Raw genomic sequence first — 13,406 nt, forward strand, 5'->3', positions numbered from 1 at the left:
GCAGCACCCTCAGGCGCAGAACGCTGTGACCAACATAAGAGAACTCACACACAGAGCAGCGAGTAAGAAATTTCTTTTCACGCTTTGAAAGGGGGGCTCAACAGCCCCAACATTTGTGACCACACGCAGACACTGGCTTGTCAGGGAAAGCACCTGAAGGTTCCAGAAAGCATCTAGCTCAGCTCCTAGAGTGTGCACAGTGACCCAGACTCTGCAGCAGCTGCCTACAGCGCGTGACAATGTCACTGTTTTATTCCACTTACATTCGTGTAACAGGATATCCAGGGAGAAGCACATACTATACTAACATGGCTCCGCCCTGATTTCCTGTAAGCTATCCTACAACAATGAGTTCATTCAGCATCACACAGTGCACAGGCCAAAGTCTGAAGAGCGATGGCTTGAAACCACCTCCTGGGCTTTAATATCCTTCTGCCCCTGCCTACACTTCCTGCAAGAGTTAAATGACTCCCAGTACTAAGTTTTCCAGTTGACGGTATTACATGATTCAATTAACTATCATGGAAGCCAGTAAAATAGGGAATTGCTTCTCAAAACATGAAGCTGAGTGGTTTGGAAAGACTGGAGAAAGGAGCTACAGAGAAGGTTAGCCTACAGCGTGCCGACCCCAGTTTGTAATCTCAGAGTTAGGGACGCTGAGGAAGGAGGACTGTAAGTCTGAGCCTCGCCTGGTGTATGTAGTGAGACCTTGCCTCAAGAACACAAAATAAAAGGAAAGTGATGTGTGGGTGTGGGTGTCTTTATCCTGATCTACTTCCTGGTGGCAAGGTCTCTCCCTACACATGGCACTCATTTTCTCAGCCAGTCTGGGAGAAACAAGCCCCATCAAACCCCCTATCCTTGCCCTACTTGGAGCTAGGGTTATAGGCCTGTGTGGATGCCTGACTTGTTATATAAGTGCTGGCATCTGAACTCTAGTCTTCATGATTCTTAACTTCTTAGTCATTTTTCAGTCCCCATCTTTTTTTTTTTTTTTTTTTTAACTATGATCTTAAACTGAGCATTCCCGGTATTGTATGTCTTGAACTAACTATGTTGAGGAATGTGAACACCTCCCAAGTGGTTTTCTGTGTGAATATGTACGACCTCCCCACATCAAAGCCCCATGCTTTCTTCGTTGGAAAGGACGTTGCTTTGGAAATGAATCTTGCGCTATTCTTGTGGCAGGCAACAGACCATCCTCTGCTCTTGTCTCTTGGCCATGTGTTTTTGGCTTTGCATGCACCAACTTGCAAACTCATTATGTCTGGCTACAGAAGCCAAGATGCTTGCAACATGTGGAGGCACTTCCCAGCATTTTTCTATTTAACAGCTTAGATTCAGAATCCCTGACACAGTGCACGCGCGAATCTCTGTATGTGTTAGTTTACATTATCCATAGATTCGGTTCCCATAACAAGGCATTATGCCCACTGGTGTCCTCTGGCATTCTGGCTAGAGAGCTCAGCCTCCTAAGATGTAGCCATCACATTTCTGACCATTTATGTCACCTCTGCACTTGGAGGTTCTTCTGATTTGCATAATAAAGACCAGCAATTGGATTTTCATTGCTAAAATTAATAATTGTCATCAACAAGTTTTATAGATGATGCCTGTTGATATTTAATCAGTAGTATTGGTTAAACAAAATTAGAAGCATCCCCCTTGCTTCCATAAACAGCATGCAACAGCCCAGCAAAATTACCAGCTCAGGGGGTGGCAAGCTTTCTATAAGGCTCCAGGTACTGAACATTTTCTGCCTTTGTGGGACCCAAAGCAAAGTAAGTCAGAACTGCTAAGACTTGAAGTAGAAGTCGAAAGCTGGCATTGTGTACCAGCTCTGATCCACAGTGTCTGAAACAGTAGGTTTTCATAGTGCAAGCATGGACCTCAACATTTGTGCTGTTGTCAACTCTGGTTAGAGAATCTGTAAAATGATGGCTAGTGGTCAATGCAGAGGCCCATCACTGGTCAAAGCGTCAAGTGTAAGTCACTCTGGGTGCCCAGCTGTCATTCCAAAAGTTTAGAGATCTTCCAGGAAGAAGGGCCAGAATGAGTGTAAGAGCCTGCAGAGGGGGATGAGAGCTGTGAAATGCTGTCCAGGGGATGTGATATAACTGTAGCATGCATCAATTCAGAGCAGCGATGGTGACCAGCAGAAGATCAAGCCAGCCACAATCCAGGCACAAAGGGGGCTTGGGGCTCTGAAGTCCCATTCTTACCAGAAAAGCTATTGGCAGTTGATGCCTGCTGAGGAAGGGAGAGTCATTCTTCTTTGGGGTTTTGGTTGCTGGCAGGTTGCTCATGGTCCAGTGTTTGGCCGCATACTCATGTGCGTATGTGTGGACAGTAATCACTGAACTCAAAGGGTTATCAATGAAAAATAAAAAGAGGACATGAAGGTGGAAGGGAGGTGGAGTGGCGGCAGGCGCTGCAGAGAGACAGTGGCAGATGGACAGTCAGTAGTCAGTGTCTGTCCTAGCGTGCTTTCCTTTGCTCTGAGGAGAGCAAAGGCAGGAACTGAAGCAGATAATAGAAGGACATTGCCCTAGGCTGCTCACCGTCCTTTCTTCTACAGCGCAGACTCACCTGTCCCGGAATGGTCCTGCCACAGTGCTCTAAGTCCTACCATGTCAACATGGACCATATAGAACCCCTGCACAGAAGTAGCCCATGGCAGCTCAGTGTCCAAGAAGGTTCCCCAATAATAGGAACAGGGACCGTCTCTGACATGAACTCATGGGCTGACTCTTTGATCACCTCCCCCTGAGGGGGGAGCAGCCTTACCAATCCACAGAGGAAGACAAAGAAGCCAGTCCTGATGAGACCTGATAGACTATGGTCAGATGGAAGGGGAGGAGGACCCCTGCTATCATTGGACTAGGGGAGGGGCATAAGAAAAGAAGAGGGGAGGAGGGTGGGGTTGGGAGGGGGTTGGGGAGAGGACAACGCTGGGCTATAAAGTGAATAAACTGTAATTAATAAAAATAAAATAAAAAAAATTTCAAAAATAATCAAGATACTCCCCGAGGCTGGTCCAATGTAACCAATTCCTTAAGGGAGGTCCTGTCTTTTCACATACGTCAACGTGACAACTGAGATTGACTATGCCATTACATAACCTGTCAAGGAATTAAAAAAAAAATACTGTTATAAAAGAAAAAGAAACAAAAGCAAGCAAAGGAATGGGATTATTTGGCTTATGTTATTTTTACTCGCCACAAAGAGTATTCTTTTGATTTCCTTTTAATAATTAAAAAGTATAAAACCAAAAGTGAAATGGAAACGGGGGGGGGGGTAACGTTTGGAGTCAGGGATGGCTGAGCTGCTAAGGGGTTTGTTGTGTAAGCACGAAGACCTTAGTTTGGACCCCTAGCATCCCCGGGGGTAGTATGTGGCTGAAACCCCAAGGCTGGGGAGACAGAGACAGGAAGACCCCTCAGGTCACCCTGAGGTGAGCTGCAGGTTCAGCGAGAGACTGTCTCAAAAAGAAGGTGGAAACTGATTCACAGCACCACTTCACTGGCCGACACTAGGCCTATCATTTTTGTCTATGCTGTGTACACAGCCGGTGGCAGTCCCAGGCAGGTCCCGAGCACTTGGCATGTGGTTAGGAATGTCAAGGAACTAACTTTTTAGTTTTATTAAATTGTTTTTTAATTAAATTTTTATTTTTTAATATTAGTTACAGTTTATTAACTTTGTATCCCAGCTGTATCCCTCTCCCTCATTCCCTCCCAATCCCACCCTCCCTCCCTCATCTTCTCCCTACGCCTTTCCAAGTCCTCTGATAGGGGAGGACCTCCTCCCCTTTCATTTGACCCTAGCTTATCAGGTATCTTCAGGACTGGCTGCAAAGTCCTCCTCTGTGGCCTAGCAGGGCTGCTGCTCCCTCGGATAGGAGGGGGGAGGTCAAAGAGCCAGGCATTGAGTTTATGTCAGAAATAGTCCCTGTTCCTCTTACTAGGGAACCCACTTGTATACTGAGCTAACAATGGCTACATCTGAGCAGGGGTTCTAGGTTCTCTCCATACATGGTCTTTGGTTGGAGAAACAGTCTCAGACAAGCTCCTGTGCCCAGATATATTTGGTCCTTGTGGAGCTCCTGTCCTCTCCAGGTCATACTAACTCCCCCTTCTTTCATATGATTCCCTGTACTCTGCTGAAGGTTTGGTTAGGAGTCTCAGTATCTGCTTGTGAGATAGCCATGCATCCTAGGTTTGCTTTGAACTTGCTATGGAGCCTAGGACGTCCATGAACTTCTGAAGCTCCAGGCTCAATTTTAATTTAAAGTCTCATATTTGATGTGCTTGTTGGAAATTTTTTTTTTGGAATGTGCCACAACTCAGAATGAAAATTGAAAAGTCTAAATGCAGTTCAACTGTTTCTACTGAAGAATTAGTGTCAAGACTGACACAGACGAAAGTGTAAAATGAGAATGTATACTGGGCAATGGTGGTACATGCCTTTAATCCCAGCACTTGGGAGACAGAAGCAGGTAGATTTCTGTGAGTTTGAGGCTAGCCTGGTCTACAAAGCAAGTTCTAGGATAGCTAAGCCTATATGGAGAGCCCTACCTTGAAAACAAACAAACAAACAAAACAAATAAATGAACATATACATAAATAAACATATAGATAAATAAAAAACAAACAGAAACATATATATGTACATACACACACACACATATTCCTGTTTTATTTATTTTGTAATGCTTGGGACTGAACCCAGACCCCCAGGCTACATTTCCAGCCCTCACTATTTAAAAACATATTGGTTACATGTTGACGCTCAGAATACTTTGTATATATTGAATTACATTTATTATTAAAATTAATGCTGCTTTGTTTCTGGTGACTCTTTCCCTGGTCCCATAGTCTATCAGGGGCTATGATGAATGCCTTCATGTATTTAACGTGTCTCTGCGCAGACACATTGTACACACCACAGAGCACGCGTGGATTTCGGATGACAACTTTTGGGAGTCAGTTCTCTCCTTCTACCGTAGGCTCCAGGGATGAAACTCAAGTTGTTGCCTTTGCATCACAGCGCTTTTGACAGCTGAGCCCTCTCTCCCGCACCCCTGAATATTTTTTTTTTGTTTCTTGTCTGGTCATAGTTTGGGAGTGAGTCCAGCCCCTCTAATTCACACAATGGCCTTTTAGAAGTTTTTTTGAATTCCATATGTATCACAGTCCATCAAATCATAGGGTGGCCATGTGTCTGTGGCTTTGCCCTCATATACTATACGCCTCCTGAAAGCCGCTCACGCATTATTCATTTCATCCCCCTGAAAACACGTTTTCCTCAGTGTCCACACGCCTTTACTTGCAAGTGTTCATTGCAACGAGGCCTATGGTTCCTGTGACACCATCAATGTTGGATTCTTGCTGGAACTCCTCCCAGCTATCCTGTGGTTGCCCTGTGTCATGGAGATCCTGCAGCTTAGGATCAGCAGGACCAGCCCTTTCACTTTTTCCAACAGTTCACAGAGAATGTAGATTTTGGGGTGAGCCAACTCAAAGTGCTGCATCTGACCCTGGGGGGTAGCTGAGCCAGTCAGTGTGCCAGCTTGGCTCTCCCTTCTCCACACCAGCAGAGCACACTCTCTGAGCTGGAGTTGCTTTCAAGTGGGCTGACTTCCTCAGTCCCTGCTAGGTGCAGTCCCCGCTCTGTCTTGCGTAAACTAGTTTCGTTTTTTGCTCTCCACAGTAAAAGGAAACTACATGAGCACTTTGCTTTCCAAGTGTGCCCTTCTCAGTCTTTGGTGCTGGGCTGCTCTGGGGAAGTCCAGCATGGACAGGACCACGGAGAGCCTGAAGGGCCCCAGCTTCGGTCAGCACTTCAGGATGATGATGATCTGCACAGTGCTCATCCAGATGCTCCTGCAGGCCCTGTCTGTGGCTGTGACTTACGTGTACTTCACCAGGGAGATAAAGCAGGTTAGTAGCCATGTGGTCTCAGCAGCAGCCCAGCGCTGCTCTCTCCTTTGCCTCTCAGTTTGCTCCTCTTTGAAACCTTAGCTGTGTGTTAAAACCTGTCCTTTCCAGCTGCAGGCTCTAACTGCTGATAATGACAGGTCTTTGTAAAATCGCAAGCTTGAAGACTTCCAAGCTCTGTAGTTACAGAGCAGGCTCCGAAAGCTGCTGATAGATTTTGGCAGCACTCCCGAGGAAGTTTGTTACCATCTTTCAAAGGTGTCTGTAATTTACGATGTCAGCATTGTCACCACGCACAAGTGCTTTCTGTGAAATTCTCCAGAGTTCCTTTTGTGTGTGTGTATGAGAGAGAGACAGAGGGACAGAGAGACAGAGAGACAGAGAATGAGGGAGAAGAAGGGGAGAGAAAAGAAAGAGAAAAGGGGAAAAGAGAGGGAGAGAGGGAGGAAGGGAGGAGAGGGGGAAGAGAGAGGGAGACAGGGAAGAAGACAGGAGGAGGAAGAGGAAGAGGAGAAGAATAAGAGAGAACAGCAAGTGAGTTGGAGGCTAGAGGTCAATGTCAGTTGTCTTCCTCAGTCACTCTTCACCTTATCTTTCTGAGACAGGGCCTCTCACTCAACCTTGAACTCACCGATTTAGCAAGACTGGCTTTCCAGCAAGCCCAAGGGATCTTTCTGCCTTTGCATTTCCAGTCATCATACAGCAAGCCTTTTACTGAGCTGTCCCTAGACCCCTGCCCCACACTTGCCTGAATGTTGAGGTGAGCGAGTATAGATTGCCCGTTTGTGGCTCAGCGCTCCACAGACATTTCTTGCCCACACTTTGACCAGCTGCAAGTCTCTGGAATAACGGCTGTCCTCTAGACAAAGATGAATATCTGAAAAATTCTCACATAGACAAGTAATCCTTTGAAATGCTGGCAGGTAGAATAGTATCTATGTGAACTAAAATCAGAATGGAAGTTTGAAATATCACATTTCTCAGTGCAACAAGGTTGAGGGCAGACATAAACATAAACCAGATATCTAAAATATGTTCTGAAGTGCATTTGATCCTGATTACCCAGCATGCACCTGTAATCCCAGCACTGGGGAGGAGACTGGAGAATTCCTTGGGCTTGCTACCTTAGGGGTCTATCTCATCTTCTTGATGAACCCCAGACACCACGTCAAAAAGTGAGGTGTACAGCTCTGTAGGGACAGCTCTGGAGGTGATCCCCTGGAACACACATACACACACACACACCACACAAACCATACATACACACCACACACACATGCAAACCACACACATACACATATACCACACATAATATACAACACATACACACACCACATACACACCACATACACACCACACACACACATACAAACCACACACACACACACACACACACACGCGCGCGCGCTTTAAAGATGTGTGCTTTGGTTTCAGGCCTGTGGAGTTCCTGTATGGAAGGAAACACAATGCTCTGGCATTCAGCCTTTTCCTTGGGTGTGGGCTTGTCGTGACTAGTGAGGTCTGTAAATTAACTGCTCATGAGAAAACAGTTGGACTTTATGCCAAGAGGATGCAAATACAGGTGTGAATACAGAGGACAAGAGTCAGTGTCCTTTCAGCCTGCGCACTTCTCAGTTGTACGAAGCCCCTGGGGTTCATGATGAGAATAAACCGACTCTGCGTTAGGTTCCTTACGCCCACCTTGGGTAAGCACGTATTCTAGAGAACTGGGAACTAGAAGGGCCTATGAACGCCCCACTGCCTTGTCCGGAACCTGATGGAGAAATGAACTCTCCAAGCTCAGACAGCCTTTGGAGTCAGGGCCAGTGCCAGGGCTGTGGGTGGCAGGTGCCAAGCTCTGCTCCCTCCCCATCATGACACTCAGGGAATCGGCACAGTGCACGGTGCAACGTCCAACCTGCTGTCATGTTTGAAAGGGCAAGGGAGAGCCTCAGGGAAAATGAACTATGCAAAATCCACAGAGAAGCAAAGGTCTGGTGGGGTAATGCCACTTGTGTGCCCTGTGGAGGATGAACTTGATCATGCCAATCCGCTGGAAAACTTTCAAAGTGAACAAGGCACACTCTCCTTTTATTTGAAAACAATATGAAATTCGTGGTTAATAATTATCTCTTTATTATAGGGTGTGCTGATCAAGAGTATCTCCCTTCCTCCCTCTCTTTCTCTTTCTCTCTCTCAGGTATGTGTGTGTGTGCCAGGAAATATGTATGTATGTATGTATGAAGTCAGAGGACAATCTCTGATGTCATTTCTTGGATACCATCTACCTTTTTTTCTTTTTCCTTTTTCTTCTTTCCATCTCTCTCTTTTTATTTTATTTTTTTAAATTCATTATTTTACTTTGTATCCATATCATATATTTCTCACCCTCCATCTTTAACTCCCTACTTGAATCTTCTCCTCTTATCCAGGAGAGCAAGGTTTCTTTGCTTTTTTCCTTTGTTTCAGTCTTGGGTGAGGTATCCTGTGTCTTGGATCTCCAGCTATCGATTTAGCTGCCTACTTCCTACTGGTGGGGATGAAAGCCTACATTGTTGTTGTTGCTTTGAGACAGGGTCTCTAACTTGGAACTCACCTATCAGCCCCTAAGGAGCCAAGAATCCATTTACCTCTTCCACATTGGGATTCCAGGCACATGCCTCCAGGCCTGACCTACCTTTCTCTCTCTCTTCCTTCCTTCCTTCCTTCCTTCCTTCCTTCCTTCCTTCCTTCCTTCCTTCCTTCCTTCCTTCCTTCCTTCCTTCTCTTTCTTTCTTTCTTTCTTTCTTTCTTTCTTTCTTTCTTTCTTTCTTTCTTTCCTTCCTTCTTTCAAGACAAGGTTTCTCTGTATAGCCCTGGCTGTCCTGAAGTTGATTTGTAGATTAGGCTAGCCTTGCCCTAAGAGAGCTGTCTGCCTTTGCCTCCTGAGTGCTGGGATCAGAGGCACGCACCACCATGCCCCGATCAGGCCAGACTTTCTCTGGCCCCTGGAGATTGAACTCAATTTCTCAAGTTTGTCTGGCAAGCACGTTACTGACCAAGTCATCTCTGCATCCTCAGTTAGCAGATTTCTTTAAAAAACCTTTTCTAGGCATATATCCAAAAGATGCTCAAGTACACAACAAGGACATTTGCTCAACCATGTTTGTAGCAGCCTTATTCGTAATAGCCAGAACCTGGAAACAACCCAGATGTCCATCAAAGGAGGAATGGATACAGAAATTGTAGTACTTTTACACAATGGAATACTACTCAGCAATTAAAAACAAGGAAATCATGAATTTTGCAGGCAAATGGTGGGATCTAGAAAAAAATCATCCTGAGTGAGGTATCCCAAAAACAGAAAGACACAAATGGTATATACTCACTTATATAGCCCTATAAGATAGGATAAACATACTAAAATATGTACAACTAAAGAAGATAAACAAGAAAGAGGTCCAGGGGTAAGATGATCAGTCCTCATCTAGAAAGACAAAGGGGATGGACATTGGAAGTAGGAGAAAACAAGTAACAGGACAGTAGCCTACCACAGAAGGCACCTGAAAGACTCTACCTAGCAGTGTATCAAAGCAGATGCTGAGACCCATAACTCAACCTTCAGCAGAGTGTAGGGAATCATATGAAGGAAGGAGGAATTAGTATATCCTAGAGGGGACAGGGAGCCCCACAAGGTCCAAATTTGTCTGAGCACAGGGGTCTTCTATGAGACTGTTTATCCAACCAAGGACCATGCATGGATATAACCTACAACCCCTGCTCAGACATAGCCCATGGTAGCTCAGTCTCCAAGTGGGTTCCCTAGTAAGGGGGACAGGAACTGTTTCTGACTGAACTCATGAGCTTCCCCTCTCCCCTGAGGGAGGAGTAGCCTTGCTAGGCCACAAATAAGGACATTGCAACCATCCTGAAGATACCAGATAAGCTAGGGCCAGACAGAAGGAGAGGAGGACACCCCCTGTCAGTGGACTCGGAAGGGGGCAGGGAGGAGATGAGGGAGGGAGGGGAGGATTGGGAGGGAAAGAGGGAGTGGGCTACAGCTGAGATACAAGTGAATGTATAAAATTTTTTAAAAATAAAAAATATTAATAAAAAAAGAAAAAACTTTTAAAAATGGCATTTATTTATTTATTTACTTACTTACTTACTTACTTACTTACTTACTTACTTACTTACTTACTTATGTGTGTTTGGGGGCCTTGTTGTGTCATATGGGAGTATCAGAGGAAAACTTGGAAGATTAGTTTTCTCCTTCTACCATGTGGGTCCTGGGGATTGAACTCAGGTCATCCAATCAGTGGCAAGTACTTTGGTCCTTTGAGTCTTATTGATGGCCTCAAGTTTGCATATTTCTGAGAAAAAAGGTATAGTTATAACCACTTTTTAGTTCTAAGTTTACATAAAGGATTGGAGCATATCCATGTTTACAGATTCTGGCGGCATGTCCTAAGGTTGGTTAACTTTACAGCATAAACAGAGTGAGACTGTGTCTCCATGCACAGGTGGCTTCAGCAATTCACATGTGACAAGTTGCCCCAGCCGCTCTGTTGGCTAATGCAGTTGTCTGATTGTATATAAGTTTTCCAAAGTTCTCCTTCAAAACCCAGCAATTTAGAATAGAGCTTAGAATCTCTTCCGTTAGGCATGCTTCCTGGGGCAGAAAGGATGTGGTGAAGTAAGGATGTGGAGAGAGACAGCCAAGAGGTCCTCAGCCGTCAGTTCCAGAATAGCCCCAGTGCACAATCTGCTAGCCCGCGTTGGAGAGCAGCATTGGTTTCACACCTGCTAAAGGTGCTAAAAGTGAATGAGGAGTGGGGGTGGGGGGGTTGAGGCTTCCCCTCTGCTGTTCTTTTGTGCAAAAATCATTCCTTATGCATAAAAAAATGTGTAGTAGGACCAGCATCAGAAAGTGGACAGTGTGACCTCAAGATGGTAGGATAGAGAAGACTCTCGTTAAATTTGTCTAAATCTTAATGAATTTTCTGCAGTGAATGTCATAAAAACTATCTCGATTGTTATATATGGTTTTCTTAGAAATTAGCAATGCTTAGAGCCCAGGGATTTGGGCAAGCAAGGCAAGAACTTCCACTGAGCTATGCCCTTAGATTTCATGGACATGCCACTTCTATATGCTCTTAAGAGAGACTGCACACAGTCAAACACACAGTCTGATCTCAGGCATGTACACAGAGGCTGGCCAGAGCTTAGGTGGTTGTGGGTTGGCCTTTTCAGTTTAGTATGCTGGTTTTGTCTCAGACTACTATTAGTTGGGAAGACAGTTTGCTTTTTGCCTTTATGAAAGTGTTCTTTATTTTTCCATGCTTTCTGAATTTCCCGTGTCTTCTAAGTCTAGGCTTCCTTAAGTTTTTATTTTATTTTTATCTCTCCCATTGAGCCACACCCCTGCTTCATAGTGTTTGTGTAATAGTTCAATCTCATTAACTTGTATAGCTTCCCTCAGGGCCTGACTCAATCAAGATTTCCCCTTCCACCTCCTGAAAACATTTCTGGAAATTCCCCGAAGATACCCTGGAACCCCACCAGCCATTTGGTTTGGGCTGATCGGATTTACCCTCCTCCTAAGATACCTTGTCCTTCTCACTCACACCCTACCTCAATTATGAGAGGACAGTGACACACCTTCTTCTCTGAATAACCACAACAATAGCAGCTCCTTCCTGCCTGGGCCCTAGCCTTCCAGGCCCCTAACCCTTTCCTTGTGGGATGTTACTGCTAGGAAAGAAGGAGACAAAGTGTCCCTTCTGAGGATATTAGCCTTCCAATAAGCCACAGAGGTCTCCCCAGGCTGCTAGTTTAGTTTAAATAGTGAATGATCCATAACTCATTAACTCGGGTTATGCTTTTGCTTAGAGGGACATTGCTGAGAACAGAACTGTGTGAATAGTCCTATTCTGAAACAGGACTTCTTATGAGTAATGGAGTTTGTTGTTGTTGTGGTTGTTGTTGTTTTTAAATGAGATAGTTTTGGGCTGGAGTGTAACTCAGATGGTAGAATGCTTGCCGAGCAAGCACAAAGCTCTGTTTCAATCAATAACACCATCAGGAGACTTGTTGAATGCTGCTAATTCCACAGACAGGAGGGTCAGAAATTTAGAGTCAGCCTTGGTTATCAAGAAAGTGTGAGTCTAGTTTGGACTGTATAAGAACCTGTCTCACAATCAATCAATCAATCAATCAATCAATCAATCAATCAATCAGTAGATTGTTTTTCTATAGGAAGTATGGGTTGTTAAATTCCCCACCACCTCAAACCTTGTAGTACACCAAGTTTAAATAATAGATAAAAGTATTATATTTAGGCCAGGCATGGTGGGACATGCCTTTAATCCCAGAATTGAGAAGGCAGAGGCAGTAGATCTCTATGAGTTTGAGTCCAGCTTGTTCAGCAGCTACCCCCTTAAAGGCAAATCAACAGATGTTTTTATTCAACCAGAAAGGGATAAAACCAAGGGCTTCAATACATGCTAGACAAAGTGTTCTACCAATGAGATACCCCAACTCTCTATTCTTATTTACTTCTGCTTTGTTTTGAGAATGGATCTCATTGATCTGTGAATGCTGGCCTTGGATTTACTCTGTAGCTTAGACAAGCCTTAAACTCGTGATCTTCCTGCTTCAGCCTCCCACTTAGATGAGTTTTCAGGCCTTTTTCAATAGGTATAGAGAAATGACATGTTATAAATCCAAGCTGTTAGGAAAACAAAACCAAAAGGGAAAGAAGAAAAAAAAATCTGTGAGGACTTCCTCCTCTTCCTTCCCCATTACTTCCTCCTCTTCCTCCCTTCGTCCTCTTCTCCTGATTTGGTAATGAGCATGTTCAGGATGGTTCATGAAAGCTATGTGGTGGGAATGGGGGTTAAACTATTAAGCAGTGATCGTTGACTAGAGGATGGACTTTGCTGGCAATTACGAGGCTACTATAAATATTGGCTTCCAATCCTAACAAAACACCCTAATGTCTGGTGCTTAACATCTCCTTAGACCAGTCCCTCAGCTTTGTGAACAACCAATGAGGCAGGATACAGATTCCTAGTGGTATCATGGGCCCAACCAGAGTAGAAGCAATGCCAATAAGTACAGTCTACTCTGCTGCAGGAGCCATGATGAGGGACTGGACGTTTCCCGTATACCAAATGGTTGGTTGTTCTCTGTTAAAGATGTGGGCACTTAAATGGACTCCACTCCCTGCTTTCTGCACAGGCAAGTTTCTAGCATTGGAGGGAGAGCCACACTACTCCACAAAGCAGGGAGGAACCTTACTTACCACCACAAAGATCTAATGAGAAACGTGCAAGTGGGAGAAAGTAAGAATGATGACAGCTGCTAGAAATGCAGCAGAGCAGAGCACTGGGAGCCGGGATGCCTGGCCTGTTCCTCCACTACATCCAGATGTTTAGCTAATGTCAATGGACAGTGTGTAGCATGCCCTACTTTTATTTAAACCAC

General features: G+C 44.8%; 1 protein-coding gene across 1 annotated transcript in view; it reads left to right on the forward strand.

The window, feature by feature from the left end:
- Positions 1–5,716: 5,716 nt before the first annotated feature.
- Tnfsf10 (TNF superfamily member 10) overlaps positions 5,717–13,406 on the forward strand; it is a 29,248-nt gene continuing 21,558 nt past the window's right edge. Inside the window, exon 1 of the mRNA XM_055626151.1 lies at positions 5,717–5,942. Within this exon, the coding sequence (XP_055482126.1) occupies positions 5,727–5,942 (216 nt within the window). The 5' untranslated portion in view covers positions 5,717–5,726. The remainder of the gene's footprint in view (positions 5,943–13,406) is intronic.

The sequence above is a fragment of the Psammomys obesus genome, unplaced genomic scaffold (assembly GCF_907164565.1).
Source record: "Psammomys obesus unplaced genomic scaffold, mPsaObe1.curated_primary_1811, whole genome shotgun sequence".
NCBI lineage: Eukaryota > Metazoa > Chordata > Mammalia > Rodentia > Muridae > Psammomys > Psammomys obesus.